Consider the following 20,668-nt stretch of genomic DNA (forward strand, 5'->3'; position numbering starts at 1 on the left):
CTCTTCTGGGAAGGCTTTCCACTAGATGTAGGAACATTGCTGAGGGGACTTGCTTCCGTTCAGCCACAGGAGCTTTTAGTCGGCCACTGATGTTGGGGATTAGGCCACTTCTGTATAGACCTTTTAGTGAGGTCGGCCACTTCTGTATAGACCTTTTAGTGAGGTCGGCCACTTCTGTATAGACCTTTTAGTGAGGTCGGCCACTGATGTTGGGGATTAGGCCACTTCTGTATAGACCTTTTAGTGAGGTCGGCCACGTCTGTATAGACCTGGCTTTCTGCACAGGGGGCATTGTCATGCTGAAACAAGAAAGGGCTCCAAAGATGGAAGAGTCGTCTAGAATGTCATTGTATGCCGGCTGCCATGGAAACCCATTTCAGGAAACTCCCGACGAACAGTTCTTGTGCTGACGTTGCTTCCAGAGGCAGTGTGGAACTCGGTAGTGATGTGTTGCAACCGAGGACAGACGAGTTTTACAAACTGACTTGAAATTTGACAAACTGACTTGAAATTTGACAAACTGACTTGAAATTTGACAAACTGACTTGTTGGAAAAGTGGCATCCCGGTGTTGAAAGTCACTGAGCTCCTCAGTGAGGCCATTCTACTGTCAATGTTTGTCTGTGGAGATTGCATGGCTTGTGGGCTCGATTTGATACACCTGTCAGCAACAGATGTGGGTGAAATAGTAAAATCCACTCATTTGAGGGGGTGCCCACATTATTTTGCATATATAGTGTACCTTTGCTGATCAGAGTTACGTAGACATGTGTGTGTGTGTGTGTGTGTGTGTGTGTGTGTGTGTGTGTGTGTGTGTGTGTGTGTGTGTGTGTGTGTGTGTGTGTGTGTGTGTGTGTGTGTGTGTGTGTGTGTGTGTGTGTGTGTGTGTGTGTGCGTGTGTGTGTGTGTGTGTGGTTATGTTATGTAGGGGCAGAATAGCCCCAGTTCAGGTTCCTGCTTGGTTCTCTTCTGTTGGAGTAGCTGGCTGGGGCTGGGGCTGGGGGGTGTTGGGTAGGGGTGTGTGTGTGGTGTGTGTTAGGGGAGTTTGTGGTGTGTGTGTTAGGGTTAGGGGTGTGTGCGCGAGGGTGAGTGGGGTGTGTGTGGTGCTCAGCTAGATACGGGTTAGGGGTGTGTGTGTGTGTTAGGGTTAGGGGTGTGTAGGGGTTTGGGTTAGGGTCCGGTAGATGCATGGCAGTGTGTGTGAGAGGGTGTGCAGGTGTGTGTGCGTGTAGAGGTGTGTGTGAGGGTGTGTGTGTGTGTAGAGGTGTGTCAGGAGGGTCGGTAAGGTAGACAGGTCTCTCCTGGGCAATGCTGTGTGATCTGTAGAAGTCGACCAATCGGTTGAGAGACGAGAAAGTCTCCTCCCACACACAGTACTGACCCAACCCCTCGAGAACCAGGAAGTGCTCGACCATGTCGCCATAGCTACAAAGAGAGAGAGAGAGGGGGGGAGAGACAGATAGAGATGGTGAGGGAGGGAGGGAGAGAGAGAGAGAGAGAGAGAGAGAGAGAGAGAGAGAGAGAGAGAGAGAGAGAGAGAGAGAGAGAGAGAGAGAGAGAGTTAGTTAGTTAGTTAGTTAGTTAGTTAGTTAGTTAGTTAGTTAGTTAGTTAGTTAGTTCTAGAAGTGGTTTTCAGACATGTCAGAAAATGAAGAATGAAATCATACTTCCACTACGATAAGATACACAGAATCTCACTTACTTCCTGTGGAGGGTACAGCTACGGTATAAATCTAACTCCCTGTGGAGGGTACAGCTACAGTATAAATCTTACTCTCTGTGGAGGGTACAGCTACAGTATAAATCTCACTCCCTGTGGAGGGTACAGCTACAGTATAAATCTCACTCCCTGTGGAGGGTACAGCTACAGTATAAATCCAACTCCCTGTGGAGGGTACAGCTACAGTATAAATCTCACTCCCTGTGGAGGGTACAGCTACAGTATAAATCTCACTCCCTGTGGAGGGTACAGCTACAGTATAAATCTTACTCCCTGTGGAGGGTACAGCTACAGTATAAATCTTACTCTCTGTGGAGGGTACAGCTACAGTATAAATCTTACTCCCTGTGGAGGGTACAGCTACAGTATAAATCTTACTCCCTGTGGAGGGTACAGCTACAGTATAAATCTTACTCCCTGTGGAGGGTACAGCTACAGTATAAATCCAACTCCCTGTGGAGGGTACAGCTACAGTATAAATCCAACTCCCTGTGGAGGGTACAGCTACAGTATAAATCTCACTCCCTGTGGAGGGTACAGCTACAGTATAAATCTCACTCCCTGTGGAGGGTACAGCTACAGTATAAATCTTACTCCCTGTGGAGGGTACAGCTACAGTATAAATCTTACTCCCTGTGGAGGGTACAGCTACAGTATAAATCCAACTCCCTGTGGAGGGTACAGCTACAGTATAAATCTTACTCCCTGTGGAGGGTACAGCTACAGTATAAATCTCACTCCCTGTGGAGGGTACAGCTACAGTATAAATCTCACTCCCTGTGGAGGGTACAGCTACAGTATAAATCTTACTCCCTGTGGAGGGTACAGCTACAGTATAAATCTTACTCCCTGTGGAGGGTACAGCTACAGTATAAATCTTACTCTCTGTGGAGGGTACAGCTACAGTATAAATCTTACTCCCTGTGGAGGGTACAGCTACAGTATACATTTTACTCCCTGTGGAGGGTACAGCTACAGTATAAATCTCACTCCCTGTGGAGGGTACAGCTACAGTATAAATCTTACTCCCTGTGGAGGGTACAGCTACAGTATAAATCTCACTCCCTGTGGAGGGTACAGCTACAGTATAAATCTTACTCCCTGTGGAGGGTACAGCTACAGTATAAATCTCACTCCCTGTGGAGGGTACAGCTACAGTATAAATCTCACTCCCTGTGGAGGGTACAGCTACAGTATAAATCTTACTCCCTGTGGAGGGTACAGCTACAGTATAAATCTTACTCCCTGTGGAGGGTACAGCTACAGTATAAATCTTACTCCCTGTGGAGGGTACAGCTACAGTATAAATCCAACTCCCTGTGGAGGGTACAGCTACAGTATAAATCTTACTCTCTGTGGAGGGTACAGCTACAGTATAAATCCAACTCCCTGTGGAGGGTACAGCTACAGTATAAATCTTACTCCCTGTGGAGGGTACAGCTACAGTATAAATCTTACTCCCTGTGGAGGGTACAGCTACAGTATAAATCTTACTCCCTGTGGAGGGTACAGCTACAGTATAAATCTCACTCCCTGTGGAGGGTACAGCTACAGTATAAATCTTACTCCCTGTGGAGGGTACAGCTACAGTATAAATCTTACTCCCTGTGGAGGGTACAGCTACAGTATAAATCTCACTCCCTGTGGAGGGTACAGCTACAGTATAAATCCAACTCCCTGTGGAGGGTACAGCTACAGTATAAATCTCACTCCCTGTGGAGGGTACAGCTACAGTATAAATCTCACTCCCTGTGGAGGGTTCAGCTACAGTATAAATCTCACTCCCTGTGGAGGGTAGAGCTACAGTATAAATCTCACTCCCTGTGGAGGGTACAGCTACAGTATAAATCTTACTCCCTGTGGAGGGTACAGCTACAGTATAAATCTCACTCCCTGTGGAGGGTACAGCTACAGTATAAATCTCACTCCCTGTGGAGGGTACAGCTACAGTATAAATCTCACTCCCTGTGGAGGGTACAGCTACAGTATAAATCTTACTCCCTGTGGAGGGTACAGCTACAGTATAAATCTCACTCCCTGTGGAGGGTACAGCTACAGTATAAATCTTACTCCCTGTGGAGGGTACAGCTACAGTATAAATCTCACTCCCTGTGGAGGGTACAGCTACAGTATAAATCTTACTCCCTGTGGAGGGTACAGCTACAGTATAAATCTCACTCCCTGTGGAGGGTACAGCTACAGTATAAATCTTACTCCCTGTGGAGGGTACAGCTACAGTATAAATCTCACTCCCTGTGGAGGGTACAGCTACAGTATAAATCTTACTCTCTGTGGAGGATAGAGCTACAGTATAAATCTTACTCCCTGTGGAGGGTAGAGCTACAGTATAAATCTTACTCCCTGTGGAGGGTACAGCTACAGTATAAATCTTACTCCCTGTGGAGGGTACAGCTACAGTATAAATCTTACTCCCTGTGGAGGGTACAGCTACAGTATAAATCTCACTCCCTGTGGAGGGTACAGCTACAGTATAAATCTCACTCCCTGTGGAGGGTACAGCTACAGTATAAATCTTACTCTCTGTGGAGGATAGAGCTACAGTATAAATCTTACTCCCTGTGGAGGGTAGAGCTACAGTATAAATCTTACTCCCTGTGGAGGGTACAGCTACAGTATAAATATTACTCCCTGTGGAGGGTACAGCTACAGTATAAATCTTACTCCCTGTGGAGGGTACAGCTACAGTATAAATTTTACTCCCTGTGGAGGGTACAGCTACAGTATAAATCCAACTCCCTATGGAGGGTACAGCTACAGTATAAATCTTACTCTCTGTGGAGGGTACAGCTACAGTATAAATCTTACTCTCTGTGGAGGGTACAGCTACAGTATAAATCTCACTCCCTGTGGAGGGTACAGCTACAGTATAAATCTTACTCCCTGTGGAGGGTACAGCTACAGTATAAATCTTACTCCCTGTGGAGGGTACAGCTACAGTATAAATCTCACTCCCTGTGGAGGGTACAGCTACAGTATAAATCTCACTCCCTGTGGAGGGTACAGCTACAGTATAAATCTTACTCTCTGTGGAGGGTACAGCTACAGTATAAATCTTACTCCCTGTGGAGGGTACAGCTACAGTATAAATCTTACTCCCTGTGGAGGGTACAGCTACAGTATAAATCTTACTCCCTGTGGAGGGTACAGCTACAGTATAAATCTAACTCCCTGTGGAGGGTACAGCTACAGTATAAATTTTACTCCCTGTGGAGGGTACAGCTACAGTATAAATCCAACTCCCTATGGAGGGTACAGCTACAGTATAAATCTTACTCTCTGTGGAGGGTACAGCTACAGTATAAATCTTACTCTCTGTGGAGGGTACAGCTACAGTATAAATCTCACTCCCTGTGGAGGGTACAGCTACAGTATAAATCCAACTCCCTATGGAGGGTACAGCTACAGTATAAATCTTACTCTCTGTGGAGGGTACAGCTACAGTATAAATCTTACTCTCTGTGGAGGGTACAGCTACAGTATAAATCCAACTCCCTGTGGAGGGTACAGCTACAGTATAAATCTTACTCTCTGTGGAGGATAGAGCTACAGTATAAATCTTACTCCCTGTGGAGGGTACAGCTACAGTATAAATCTTACTCTCTGTGGAGGATAGAGCTACAGTATAAATCTTACTCCCTGTGGAGGGTACAGCTACAGTATAAATCTTACTCCCTGTGGAGGGTACAGCTACAGTATAAATCCAACTCCCTGTGGAGGGTACAGCTACAGTATAAATCCAACTCCCTGTGGAGGGTACAGCTACAGTATAAATCCAACTCCCTGTGGAGGGTACAGCTACAGTATAAATCTTACTCCCTGTGGAGGGTACAGCTACAGTATAAATCTTACTCCCTGTGGAGGGTAGAGCTACAGTATAAATCCAACTCCCTGTGGAGGGTACAGCTACAGTATAAATCTTACTCCCTGTGGAGGGTACAGCTACAGTATAAATCTCACTCCCTGTGGAGGGTACAGCTACAGTATAAATCTTACTCCCTGTGGAGGGTACAGCTACAGTATAAATCTTACTCCCTGTGGAGGGTACAGCTACAGTATAAATCTTACTCCCTGTGGAGGGTACAGCTACAGTATAAATCTTACTCCCTGTGGAGGGTACAGCTACAGTATAAATCTTACTCCCTGTGGAGGGTACAGCTACAGTATAAATCTTACTCCCTGTGGAGGGTACAGCTACAGTATAAATCTTACTCCCTGTGGAGGGTACAGCTACAGTATAAATCTTACTCCCTGTGGAGGGTACAGCTACAGTATAAATCTTACTCTCTGTGGAGGGTACAGCTACAGTATAAATCTCACTCCCTGTGGAGGGTACAGCTACAGTATAAATCTCACTCCCTGTGGAGGGTACAGCTACAGTATAAATCTTACTCCCTGTGGAGGGTACAGCTACAGTATAAATCTTACTCTCTGTGGAGGGTAGAGCTACAGTATAAATCTTACTCCCTGTGGAGGGTACAGCTACAGTATAAATCTTACTCTCTGTGGAGGGTACAGCTGCAGTATAAATCTTACTCCCTGTGGAGGGTACAGCTACAGTATGAATCCAACTCCCTGTGGAGGGTACAGCTACAGTATAAATCTAACTCCCTGTGGAGGGTACAGCTACAGTATAAATCTCACTCCCTGTGGAGGGTACAGCTACAGTATAAATCTCACTCCCTGTGGAGGGTACAGCTACAGTATAAATCTTACTCCCTGTGGAGGGTAGAGCTACAGTATAAATCTTACTCCCTGTGGAGGGTACAGCTACAGTATAAATCTCACTCCCTGTGGAGGGTACAGCTACAGTATAAATCTTACTCTCTGTGGAGGGTACAGCTGCAGTATAAATCTTACTCCCTGTGGAGGGTACAGCTGCAGTATAAATCCAACTCCCTGTGGAGGGTACAGCTACAGTATAAATCTTACTCCCTGTGGAGGGTACAGCTACAGTATAAATCTTACTCTCTGTGGAGGGTACAGCTACAGTATAAATCTTACTCCCTGTGGAGGGTACAGCTACAGTATAAATCTTACTCCTTGTGGAGGGTACAGCTACAGTATAAATCTTACTCCCTGTGGAGGGTACAGCTACAGTATAAATCCAACTCCCTGTGGAGGGTACAGCTACAGTATAAATCTTACTTACCCACTTGGGAGCCAGGTGCCCAGGAGCCCTAAACCTCAACATTTGAGACATCTGTGGCATTGTGTTGTGTGACAAACCTACACATTGTAGAGTGACCTTTTGTTGTCCCCAGCACAAGGTGCACCTGTGTAATGATCACGCTGTTTAATCAACTTCTTGACTTGCCACACCTGTCAGGTGGATGGATTATCTTGGCAAAGGAGAAATGCTCAAAACAGGGGATGTAAACAAAGAGAAATAATATATAGACACTCTGCCCCTCCCCATTACTACCACCAATCAGAACAGCAGTATAGACACTCTACCCCCCCATTACTACCACCAATCAGAACAGCAGTATAGACACTCTGCCCTCCCCTCCATTACTACCACCAATCAGAACAGCAGTATAGACACTCTACCCCCCATTACTACCACCAATCAGAACAGCAGTATAGACACTCTGTCCCCCCCATTACTACCACCAATCAGAACAGCAGTATAGACACTCTGCCCCTCCCCCATTACTACCACCAATCAGAACAGCAGTATAGACACTCTGCCCCTCCCCCATTACTACCACCAATCAGAACAGCAGTATAGACACTCTGTCCCTCCCCCATTACTACCACCAATCAGAACAGCAGTATAGACACTCTGCCCCTCCCCCATTACTACCACCAATCAGAACAGCAGTATAGACACTCTGCCCCTCCCCCATTACTACCACCAATCAGAACAGCAGTATAGACACTCTGCCCTCCCCTCTATTACTACCACCAATCAGAACAGCAGTATAGACACTCTGACCCTCCCCCATTACTACCACCAATCAGAACAGCAGTATAGACACTCTGCCCCTCCCCCATTACTACCACCAATCAGAACAGCAGTATAGACACTCTGCCCCTCCCCCATTACTACCACCAATCAGAACAGCAGTATAGACACTCTGCCCCTCCCCCATTACTACCACCAATCAGAACAGCAGTATAGACACTCTGCCCCTCCCCCATTACTACCACCAATCAGAACAGCAGTATAGACACTGTGTCCCTCCCCAAATACTACCACCAATCAGAACAGCAGTATAGACACTCTGCCCCTCCCCTATTACTACCACCAATCAGAACAGCAGTATAGACACTCTGCACCTTCCCCATTACTACCACCAATCAGAACAGCAGTATAGACACTCTGCCCCTCCCCCATTACTACCACCAATCAGAACAGCAGTATAGACACTCTGCCCCTCCCCTATTACTACCACCAATCAGAACAGCAGTATAGACACTCTGCCCCCCCATTACTACCACCAATCAGAACAGCAGTATAGACACTCTGTCCCTCCCCTACTACTACCACCAATCAGAACAGCAGTATAGACACTCTGCCCCCCATTACTACCACCAATCAGAACAGCAGTATAGACACTCTGTCCCTCCCCTATTACTACCACCAATCAGAACAGCAGTATAGACACTCTGTCCCTCCCCTATTACTACCACCAATCAGAACAGCAGTATAGACACTCTGCCCCCCCCATTACTACCACCAATCAGAACAGCAGTATACACACTCTGTCCCTCCCCTATTACTACCACCAATCAGAACAGCAGTATAGACACTCTGCCCCTCCCCTATTACTACCACCAATCAGAACAGCAGTATAGACACTCTGTCCCCCCCATTACTACCACCAATCAGAACAGCAGTATAGACACTCTGCCCCTCCCCCATTACTACCACCAATCAGAACAGCAGTATAGACACTCTGCCCCTCCCCCATTACTACCACCAATCAGAACAGCAGTATAGACACTCTGTCCCTCCCCCATTACTACCACCAATCAGAACAGCAGTATAGGCACTCTGCCCCTCCCCCATTACTACCACCAATCAGAACAGCAGTATAGACACTCTGCCCCTCCCCCATTACTACCACCAATCAGAACAGCAGTATAGACACTCTGCCCTCCCCTCTATTACTACCACCAATCAGAACAGCAGTATAGACACTCTGCCCTCCCCTCCATTACTACCACCAATCAGAACAGCAGTATAGACACTCTGACCCTCCCCCATTACTACCACCAATCAGAACAGCAGTATAGACACTCTGCCCCTCCCCCATTACTACCACCAATCAGAACAGCAGTATAGACACTCTGCCCCTCCCCCATTACTACCACCAATCAGAACAGCAGTATAGACACTGTGTCCCTCCCCAAATACTACCACCAATCAGAACAGCAGTATAGACACTCTGCACCTTCCCCATTACTACCACCAATCAGAACAGCAGTATAGACACTCTGCCCCTCCCCCATTACTACCACCAATCAGAACAGCAGTATAGACACTCTGCCCCTCCCCTATTACTACCACCAATCAGAACAGCAGTATAGACACTCTGTCCCTCCCCCATTACTACCACCTATCAGAACAGCAGTATAGACACTCTGCCCCTCCCCATTACTACCACCAATCAGAACAGCAGTATAGACACTCTGCCCCTCCCCCATTACTACCACCAATCAGAACAGCAGTATAGACACTCTGCCCCTCCCCCATTACTACCACCAATCAGAACAGCAGTATAGACACTCTGTCCCTCCCCCATTACTACCACCAATCAGAACAGCAGTATAGACACTCTGTCCCTCCCCTATTACTACCACCAATCAGAACAGCAGTATAGACACTCTGCCCCCCCATTACTACCACCAATCAGAACAGCAGTATAGACACTCTGTCCCTCCCCTATTACTACCACCAATCAGAACAGCAGTATAGCCACTCTGCCCCCATTACTACCACCAATCAGAACAGCAGTATAGACACTCTGTCCCTCCCCTATTACTACCACCAATCAGAACAGCAGTATAGACACTCTGCCCCCCCATTACTACCACCAATCAGAACAGCAGTATAGACACTCTGTCCCTCCCCTATTACTACCACCAATCAGAACAGCAGTATAGACACTCTGTCCCTCCCCTATTACTACCACCAATCAGAACAGCAGTATAGACACTCTGCCCCCATTACTACCACCAATCAGAACAGCAGTATACACACTCTGTCCCTCCCCTATTACTACCACCAATCAGAACAGCAGTATAGACACTCTGTCCCTCCCCCATTACTACCACCAATCAGAACAGCAGTATAGACACTCTGCCCCTCCCCTATTACTACCACCAATCAGAACAGCAGTATAGACACTCTGCCCCCCCATTACTACCACCAATCAGAACAGCAGAATAGACACTCTGCCCCTCCCCCATTACTACCACCAATCAGAACAGCAGTATAGACACTCTGCCCCTCCCCCATCCAGCCAGTTTGTTGGGGGTGTAAGGTAAGGGGGGGGGGCAGCAGGACGCGGGAGATACGCCTGTTCTCTGTTTTACTGTGTGTGTGTGTGTGTGTGTGTGTGTGTGTGTGTGTGTGTGTGTGTGTGTGTGTGTGTGTGTGTGTGTGTGTGTCTCTCTCTCTCTGTGTGTGTGTGTGTGTCTCTCTCTCTCTCTCTGTGTGTGTGTGTGTGTGTGTGTGTGTGTGTCTCTCTCTCTCTCTCTCTCTCTCTCTCTGTGTGTGTGTGTGTGTGTGTGTGTGTGTGTGTGTGTGTGTGTGTGGTAGCAGTATAATAGAGGAGATATTTTTAGCTTCTGAGGCCCAAAGAATGTTTAAATAGATCTCAGACTTTCCTTCACTGACCCACACACACACACACACACACACACACACACACACACACACACACACACACACACACACACGCTCTTTCACACCTTTCAAATACGCTGCTGCTACTCTAAACTTCAGAATTCAACTGTATCTCTGTGTATTATCTATCCTGTCTAGTCCCTTCACCCCTACCTACATGTACATATTACCTCAACTACCTAGTATCTCTGTGTATTATCTATCCTGTCTAGTCCCTTCACCCCTACCTACATGTACATATTACCTCAACTACCTAGTATCTCTGTGTATTATCTATCCTGTCTAGTCCCTTCACCCCTACCTACATGTACATATTACCTCAACTACCTAGTATCTCTGTGTATTATCTATCCTGTCTAGTCCCTTCACCCCTACCTACATGTACATATTACCTCAACTACCTAGTATCTCTGTGTATTATCTATCCTGTCTAGTCCCTTTACCCCTACCTACATGTACATATTACCTCAACTACCTAGTATCTCTGTGTATTATCTATCCTGAGGTCCCTTTACCCCTACCTACATGTACATATTACCTCAACTACCTAGTATCTCTGTGTATTATCTATCCTGTCTAGTCCCTTTACCCCTACCTACATGTACATATTACCTCAACTACCTAGTATCTCTGTGTATTATCTATCCTGTCTAGTCCCTTTACCCCTACCAACATGTACATATTACCTCAACTACCTAGTACATAATACCTCAATCACCTCAACTACCTGGTACCCCAACACATTGACTCGGTACTGGTACTCCTGTATATAGTCTCATTATGACCTCATTACTACCTGGTACTCCTGTATATAGTCTCATTACTACCTGGTACTCCTGTATATATCCACATTACTACCTGGTACTCATTTACATTACATTTAAGTCATTTAGCAGACGCTCTTATCCAGAGCGACTTACAAATTGGTGCATACACCTTATGACAACCAGTGGAACAGCCACTTGCATCTAAATCTTGTTGGGGGGGGAGAAGGGGGGTGAGAAGGATTACTTACCCTTACTTACCCTATCCTAGGTATTCCTTGAAGAGGTGGGGTTTCAGGTGTCTCCGGAAGGTGGTGATTGACTCCGCTGTCCTGGCGTCGTGAGGGAGTTTGTTCCACCATTGGGGGCCAGAGCAGCGAACAGTTTTGACTGGGCTGAGCGGGAACTGTACTTCCTCAGTGGTAGGGAGGCGAGCAGGCCAGAGGTGGATGAACGCAGTGCCCTTGTTTGGGTGTAGGGCCTGATCAGAGCCTGGAGGTACTGAGGTGCCGTTCCCCTCACAGCTCCGTAGGCGAGCACCATGGTCTTGTAGCGGATGCGAGCTTCAACTGGAAGCCAGTGGAGAGAGCGGAGGAGCGGGGTGACGTGAGAGAACTTGGGAAGGTTGAACACCAGACGGGCTGCGGCGTTCTGGATGAGTTGTAGGGGTTTAATGGCACAGGCAGGGAGCCCAGCCAACAGCGAGTTGCAGTAATCAAGACGGGAGATGACAAGTGCCTGGATTAGGACCTGCGCCGCTTCCTGTGTGAGGCAGGGTCGTACTCTGCGGATGTTGTAGCGCATGAACCTACAGGAACGGGACACCGCCTTGATGTTAGTTGAGAACGTCAGGGTGTTGTCCAGGATCACGCCAAGGTTCTTAGCGCTCTGGGAGGAGGACACAATGGAGTTGTCAACCGTGATGGCGAGATCATGGAACGGGCAGTCCTTCCCCGGGAGGAAGAGGAGCTCCGTCTTGCTGAGGTTCAGCTTGAGGTGGTGATCCGTCATCCACACTGATATGTCTGCCAGACATGCAGAGATGCGATTCGCCACCTGGTCATCAGAAGGGGGAAAGGAGAAGATTAATTGTGTGTCGTCTGCATAGCAATGATAGGAGAGACCATGTGAGGTTATGACAGAGCCAAGTGACTTGGTGTATAGCGAGAATAAGAGAGGGCCTAGAACAGAGCCCTGGGGGACACCAGTGGTGAGAGCGCGTGGTGAGGAGACAGATTCTCGCCACGCCACCTGGTAGGAGCGACCTGTCAGGTAGGACGCAATCCAAGCGTGGGCCGCGCCGGAGATGCCCAACTCGGAGAGGGTGGAGAGGAGGATCTGATGGTTCACAGTATCGAAGGCAGCCGATAGGTCTAGAAGGATGAGAGCAGAGGAGAGAGAGTTAGCTTTAGCAGTGCGGAGCGCCTCCGTGATACAGAGAAGAGCAGTCTCAGTTGAATGACTAGTCTTGAAACCTGACTGATTTGGATCAAGAAGGTCATTCTGAGAGAGATAGCGGTAGAGCTGGCCAAGGACGGCACGCTCAAGAGTTTTGGAGAGAAAAGAGAGAAGGGATACTGGTCTGTAGTTGTTGACATCGGAGGGATCGAGTGTAGGTTTTTTCAGAAGGGGTGCAACTCTCGCTCTCTTGAAGACGGGAGGGACGTAGCCAGCGGTCAGGGATGAGTTGATGAGCAAGGTGAGGTAAGGGAGAAGGTCTCCGGAAATGGTCTGGAGAAGAGAGGAGGGGATAGGGTCAAGCGGGCAGGTTGTTGGGCGGCCGGCCGTCACAAGACGCGAGATTTCATCTGGAGAGAGAGGGGAGAAAGAGGTCAGAGCATAGGGTAGGGCAGTGTGAGCAGAACCAGCGGTGTCGTTTGACTTAGCAAACGAGGATCGGATGTCATCGACCTTCTTTTCAAAATGGTTGACGAAGTCATCTGCAGAGAGGGAGGAGGGAGGGGGGGGGGAGGATTCAGGAGGGAGGAGAAGGTGGCAAAGAGCTTCCTAGGGTTAGAGGCAGATGCTTGGAATTTAGAATGGTAGAAAGTGGCTTTAGCAGCAGAGACAGAGGAGGAAAATGTAGAGAGGAGGGAGTGAAAGGATGCCAGGTCCGCAGGGAGGCGAGTTTTCCTCCATTTCCGCTCGGCTGCCCGGAGCCCTCCTGTATATGACCTCATTACTACCTGGTTCTCCTGTATATAGCCTCATTACTACCTGGTACCCCTGTATATATTCTCATTACTACCTGGTACTCCTGTATATGACCTCATTACTACCTGGTTCTCCTGTATATAGCCTCATTACTACCTGGTACTCCTGTATATGACCTCATTACTACCTGGTACTCCTGTATATGACCTCATTACTACCTGGTACTCCTGTATATAGTCTCATTACTACCTGGTACTCCTGTATATGACCTCATTACTACCTGGTACTCCTGTATATGACCTCATTACTACCTGGTACTCCTGTATATATAGCCTCATTACTACCTGGTACTCCTGTATATGACCTCATTACTACCTGGTACTCCTGTATATGACCTCATTACTACCTGGTACTCCTGTATATAGTCTCATTACTACTTGGTACTCCTTTATATGACCTCATTACTACCTGGTACCCCTGTATATGACCTCATTACTACCTGGTACTCCTGTATATAGTCTCATTACTACCTGGTAATCCTGTATATGACCTCATTACTACCTGGTACTCCTGTATATGACCTCATTACTACCTGGTACTCCTGTATATAGTATCATTACTACCTGGTACTCCTTTAAATGACCTCATTACTACCTGGTACTCCTGTATATAGTCTCATTACTACCTGGTACTCCTGTATATGACCTCATTACTACCTGGTACTCCTGTATATGACCTCATTACTACCTGGTACTCCTGTATATAGTCTCATTACTACCTGGTACTCCTGTATATAGCCACATTACTACCTGGTACTCCTGTATATAGCCACATTACTACCTGGTACTCCTGTATATAGCCACATTACTACCTGGTACTCCTGTATATGACCTCATTACTACCTGGTACTCCTGTATATAGTCTCATTACTACCTGGTACTCCTGTATATAGCCACATTACTACCTGGTACTAATGTATATAGCCACATTACTACCTGGTACTCCTGTATATAGCCACATTACTACCTGGTACTCCTGTATATAGCCACATTACTACCTGGTACTCCTGTATATGACCTCATTACTACCTGGTACTCCTGTATATAGTCTCATTACTACCTGGTACTCCTGTATATAGCCACATTACTACCTGGTACTCCTGTATATAGCCACATTACTACCTGGTACTCCTGTATATAGCCACATTACTACCTGGTACTCCTGTATATGACCTCATTACTACCTGGTACTCCTGTATATAGTCTCATTACTACCTGGTACTCCTGTATATAGCCACATTACTACCTGGTACTAATGTATATAGCCACATTACTACCTGGTACTCCTGTATATAGCCACATTACTACCTGGTACTCCTGTATATAGCCACATTACTACCTGGTACTCCTGTATATGACCTCATTACTACCTGGTACTCCTGTATATAGTCTCATTACTACCTGGTACTCATGTATATAGCCACATTACTACCTGGTACTCCTGTATATAGCCACATTACTACCTGGTACTCCTGTATATGACCTCATTACTACCTGGTACTCCTGTATATCGCCTCATTACTACCTGGTACTCCTGTGACAATGTGACATTATTGTATTGTGTTACTGCTTCCTATCTCATGTTATGCTAATGTGACAATGTGACATTTGACAATTTATTTTATTTTATTTTATTCGTACATTCTGTATTACCATCTGGTTCAGTTTCTTCATTATACAACAGAGGATTTGTGTGTGTGTGTGTGTGTGTGTGTGTGTGTGTGTGTGTGTGTGTGTGTGTGGGCCTGTGGTGTGTGTGTGTGTGGTGTGTGTGTATGGCTGTGTGTGTGTGTGTGTGTATGTGTGTGTGTGTGTGTGTGTGTGTGTGTGTGTGTGTGTGTGTGTGTGTGTGTGTGTGTGTGTGTGTGTGTGTGTGTGTGTGTGTGTGTGTGTGTGTGTGTGTGTGTGTGTGTGTGTGTGTGTGTGTGTGTGTGTGTGTGTGTGTGTGTGTGTGTGTGTGTGTGTGTGTGTGTGTGTGTGTGTGTGTGTGTGTGTGTGTGTGTGTGTGTGTGAGTGGTTACCTGACAGAAACAGAGAACTCTCCTGGTGAACTCTCTGACTCTCTAACCAGGAACACTCCTCTCTCCTCCCAACGCAACCGCTGCTCAGCCTGCTTCCTGGACACACGTCCCGCAAACCACCTACACACAAACAGACACAAACAGATATAGTAGGTATATAAGGGTTAGGTATAGTAGGTATATAATGGTTAGGTATAGTAGGTATAGTAGGTATATAAGGGTTAGGTATAGCAGGTTTTTAATCGTTATATAATACTAACGGGTGTGGTAACAGACTAATGTAGTTCTCAGGGACGTAGCCTCGCCTCCCGTGGAGTTCTGCCATCATCCAATTAGGATCCTCATCCATCTCCGTCACCTAGAGAGGTTAGAGGTCACAGGTCAGAGGCTGGAGCATGGAGGTCAGGTCACGGTTGCAACTGGAAGGAATCTTTAAGGATGTTCTTCAATTTAACCATTGATAATGTTTTGATCTATCCCTTACTGTAAGCCTGTGGAGAATGTTTTGATTTATCCCTTACTGTAATCCTGTGGAGAATGTTTTGATCTATCCCTTACTGTAATCCTGTGGAGAATGTTTTGATCTATCCCTTACTGTAATCATGTGGAGAATGTTTCCATCTGTCCCTTACTGTAATCCTGTGGAGAATGTCTCCATCTATGCCTTACTGTAATCCTGTGGAGAATGTTGATCTATACCTTACTGTAAGTCTGTGGAGAATGTTGTTGATCTAACCCTTACTGTAATCCTGTGGAGAATGTTGTTGATCTAACCCTTACTGTAATCCTGTGGAGAATGTTTCCATCTATCTCTTACTGTAATCCTGTGGAGAATGTTGTGATCTAACCCTTACTGTAATCCTGTGGAGAATGTTGTTGATCTATGCCTTACTGTAAGCCTGTGGAGAATGTTTCCATCTATCCCTTACTGTAATCCTGTGGAGAATGTTGTGATCTAACCCTTACTGTAATCCTGTGGAGAATGTTGTTGATCTATCCCTTGCTGTAATCCTGTGGAGAATGTTTCCATCTATTACTTTACTGTAATCCTGTGGAGAATGTTGATCTATGCCTTACTGTAATCCTGTGGAGAATGTTTCCATCTATTACCTTACTGTAATCCTGTGGAGAATGTTGATCTATTCCTTACTGTAATCCTGTGGAGAATGTTGTGATCTAACCCTTACTGTAATCCTGTGGAGAACTTTTCCATCTACCCCTTACTGTAATCCTGTGGATAATGTTTCCATCTATCCCTTACTGTAATCCTGTGGAGAACTTTTCCATCTACCCCTTACTGTAATCCTGTGGAGAACGTTTCCATCTATCCCTTACTGTAAGCCTGTGGAGAACTTTTCCATCTACCCCTTACTGTAATCCTGTGGAGAACGTTTCCATCTATCCCTTACTGTAAGCCTGTGGAGAATGTTTCCATCTATCCCTTACTGTAATCCTGTGGAGAATGTTGTGATCTAACCCTTACTGTCAGCCTGTGGAGAATGTTGTTGATCTATCCCTTACTGTAATCCTGTGGAGAATGTTGTGATCTAACCCTTACTGTAATCCTGTGGAGAATGTTTACATCTATCCCTTACTGTAAGCCTGTTGAGAATGTTGTTGATCTATGTCTTACTGTAAGCCTGTGGAGAATGTTTTGATCTAACCCTTACTGTAATTATGTGGAGAATGTTATTGATTTATGCCTTGCTGTAATCCTGTGGAGAATGTTTCCATCTATTACCTTACTGTAATCCTGTGGAGAACGTTTCCATCTATCCCTTACTGTAATCCTGTGGAGAATGTTTCCATCTATCCTTTACTGTAATCCTGTGGAGAATGTTTCCATCTATCCCTTACTGTAATCATGTGGAGAATGTTTCGATCTATCCCTTACTGTAATCCTGTGGAGAATGTTGTTGATCCAACCCTTACTGTAATCCTGTGGAGAATGTTGTTGATCCAACCCTTACTGTAATCCTGTGGAGAACGTTTCCATCTACCTGAAAATGAGTCTCTTCTGCTCTGTTCTCTTCTGTTCTGCACTGTAACGTAGTCATATGTCCTTCACAGAACGATCACACACTATTCACGCATCTGCCCTTCACAGAACGATCACACACTATTCCCTCATCTGCCCTTCACAGAACGATCACACACTATTCCCTCATCTGTCCTTCACAGAACGATCACACACTATTCCCTCATCTGTCCTTCACAGAACGATCACACACTATTCCCTCATCTGCCCTTCACAGAACGATCACACACTATTCCCTCATCTGCCCTTCACAGAACGATCACACACTATTCCCTCATCTGCCCTTCACAGAACGATCACACACTATTCCCTCATCTGTCCTTCACAGAACGATTACACACTATTCCCTCATCTGCCCTTCACAGAACGATCATACACTATTCCCTCATCTGCCCCTCACAGAACGATCACACACTATTCCCTCATCTGTCCTTCACAGAACGATTACACACTATTCCCTCATCTGCCCTTCACAGAACGATCACACACTATTCCCTCATCTGTCCTTCACAGAACGATTACACACTATTCCCTCATCTGCCCTTCACAGAACGATCACACACTATTCCCTCATCTGCCCTTCACAGAATGATCACACACTATTCCCTCATCTGTCCTTCACAGAACGATCACACACTATTCCCTCATCTGCCCTTCACAGAACGATCACACACTATTCCCTCATCTGCCCTTCACAGAACGATCACACACTATTCCCTCATCTGCCCTTCACAGAACGATCACACACTATTCCCTCATCTGCCCTTCACAGAACGATCACACACTATTCCCTCATCTGCCCTTCACAGAACGATCACACACTATTCCCTCATCTGTCCTTCACAGAACGATCACACACTATTCCCTCATCTGCCCTTCACAGAACGATCACACACTATTCCCTCATCTGTCCTTCACAGAACGATCACACACTATTCCCTCATCTGTATTAGTTCTGTTCATCTTCAGTATCACACACACACACACACACACACACACACACACACACACACACACACACACACACACACACACACACACACACACACACACACACACACACACACACATACCCACCTTCAGTATCTCTCCTTTCTGGAAGCTGAGCTCGTCTCGTTCTTTTGCTCGGAAAGAAAACACGGCTACAGCCTCCATGATGGAGAGAAAGAAAGAGAGAAAGAAAGAGAGAAAGAAAGAGAGAAAGAAAGAAAGAAAGAAAGAAAGAAAGAGAGAAAGAAAGAGAGAAAGAAAGAGAGAAAGAAAGAAATAGAGAAAGAAAGAGGGAGATTTAAGGGTAGAGAGAACGTAATGTGGAAAAGAGACAATAGTGAAGATGGTAAAAGGGAGAGAAAGATGGAGGGGAAGATGTGTAAAAGAGTAGAGAGAACGAGAGAAGAGAGGACTGTTCTGTCTGTCAGGAGGAAAGAAATGGCAGAGTAGAGAGAGATGTGTGATAGCCATGTGCTTGATTACGTCTGTTCATTAGTTAATGAGAGCTCTCTCTCTCTCTGTTCATATCTGTTTGTTCTACTGACTGAGCGGGGTGTGTGTCTGTGATTACGTCTGTTCATTAGTTAATGAGAGCTCTCTCTCTCTCTGTTCATATCTGTTTGTTGTACTGACTGAGCGGGGTGTGTGTCTGTGTGTCTGTGTGTGTGTCTGTGTGTGTGTGTCTGCCTGTGTGTATCTGTGTGTGTGTCTCTGTGTGTCTGTGGGTGTGTGTGTGTCTGTCTGTGTGTGTGTATCTGTGTATCTGTGTGTGTGTCTGTCTGTGTGTCAATGTGTGTGTGTCTGTGTGTATCTGTGTGTGTGTCTGTGTGTGTGTCTGTCTGTGTGTCAATGTGTGTGTGTCTGTGTGTGTCTGTGGGTGTGTGTCTGTGTGTGTGTCTGTGTGTGTGTCTGTGTGTGTGTCTGTCTGTGTGTCAATGTGTCTGTGTGTGTCTGTGGGTGTGTGTCTGTGTGTGTGTCTGTCTGTGTGTCTGTCTGTGTGTGTGTGTCTGTGTGTCTGTCTGTGTGTCTGTGTGTCTGTCTGTGTGTCTGTCTGTGTTTGTCTGTGTGTGTGTCTGTCTGTGTGTCTGTGTTTGTCTGTGTGTGTGTGTCTGTGTGTCTGTCTGTGTGGCTGTGTGTCTGTGTTTGTCTGTGTGTGTGTCTGTGTGTCTGTCTGTGTCTGTGTCTGTGTGTGTTAGGTATAGTTAGGTTAGTGTTAAATTTAGGGTTAAGGTAAGATTAGGGTTAGGAGCTAGGTGTAAGGTTAGGGTTATGGCAAGGTTAAGGTTAAGGTTAGGGTTATGGTTATGGTAAGGTTTTTGGGTTAGGATTAAGGTCAGAGTTAATGTTAGGGTTATGGTAAGGTTAAGGTCAGGGTTATGGTTATGGTAAGGTTTTTGGTTATGGTTATGGTAAGGTTTTGGGTTAGGATTAAGGTCAGAGTTAATGTTAGGGTTATGGTAAGGTTAGGGTTAGGGTTAGGAGCTAGGGGAGAGAGACAGACAGAGAGGCATAGAGAGGAGGAGACAGAGAAAGAGGGAGAGAGAGAGGGAGAGGCATAGAGAGAGATGGAGAAAGAGCCGTGGAGGCAGAGATAGAGAGGGAGAGACCGAGGAAGAGAGAGAGAGAGTGAGAGACAGAGGGAGAGAGTGAGAGGTGGAGCAAGTGAGTGAGCTGGAGAGACAGAGAGAGAGGGAGAGAAAGAGGGAGAAAGAGAGAGAGATTATTGTTATAGTTGAGATTTTCAGGTGTGACCTGTTATCTGGCTGTTTAAATCTTTTCCTCAAAGCTCTTGAGTTATAATAATATATAATATAACAGAGTTATAATAATATATAATATAACAGAGTTATAATAATTTATGATATAATATAATAGAGTTAAAATAATATATATTAAAATAATATATAATATAGCCGAGGTATAATAATACATAATATAATATAATATAGTTATAATAATATATAATATAATATAATAGAGTTATAATAATATATAATATAATGGAGTTATAATAATATATAATATAATATAATAGAGTTATAATA

General features: G+C 45.7%; 1 protein-coding gene across 1 annotated transcript; it reads right to left on the reverse strand.

Annotated features, from left to right (window-relative positions):
• Positions 1-919: 919 nt before the first annotated feature.
• Positions 920-19,269, reverse strand: LOC127924843 (vinexin-like). Its single transcript, XM_052509457.1, has 4 exons — positions 18,711-19,269; positions 15,856-15,953; positions 15,596-15,715; positions 920-1,424 (listed from the first exon to the last, which is right to left on the reverse strand). The coding sequence occupies exons 1-4, from the start codon at positions 19,092-19,094 to the stop codon at positions 920-922; spliced, it is 1,107 nt and encodes a 368-aa protein (XP_052365417.1). The 5' UTR covers positions 19,095-19,269.
• Positions 19,270-20,668: the final 1,399 nt, after the last annotated feature.

Source organism: Oncorhynchus keta, unplaced genomic scaffold, assembly GCF_023373465.1.
Source record: "Oncorhynchus keta strain PuntledgeMale-10-30-2019 unplaced genomic scaffold, Oket_V2 Un_contig_4633_pilon_pilon, whole genome shotgun sequence".
NCBI lineage: Eukaryota > Metazoa > Chordata > Actinopteri > Salmoniformes > Salmonidae > Oncorhynchus > Oncorhynchus keta.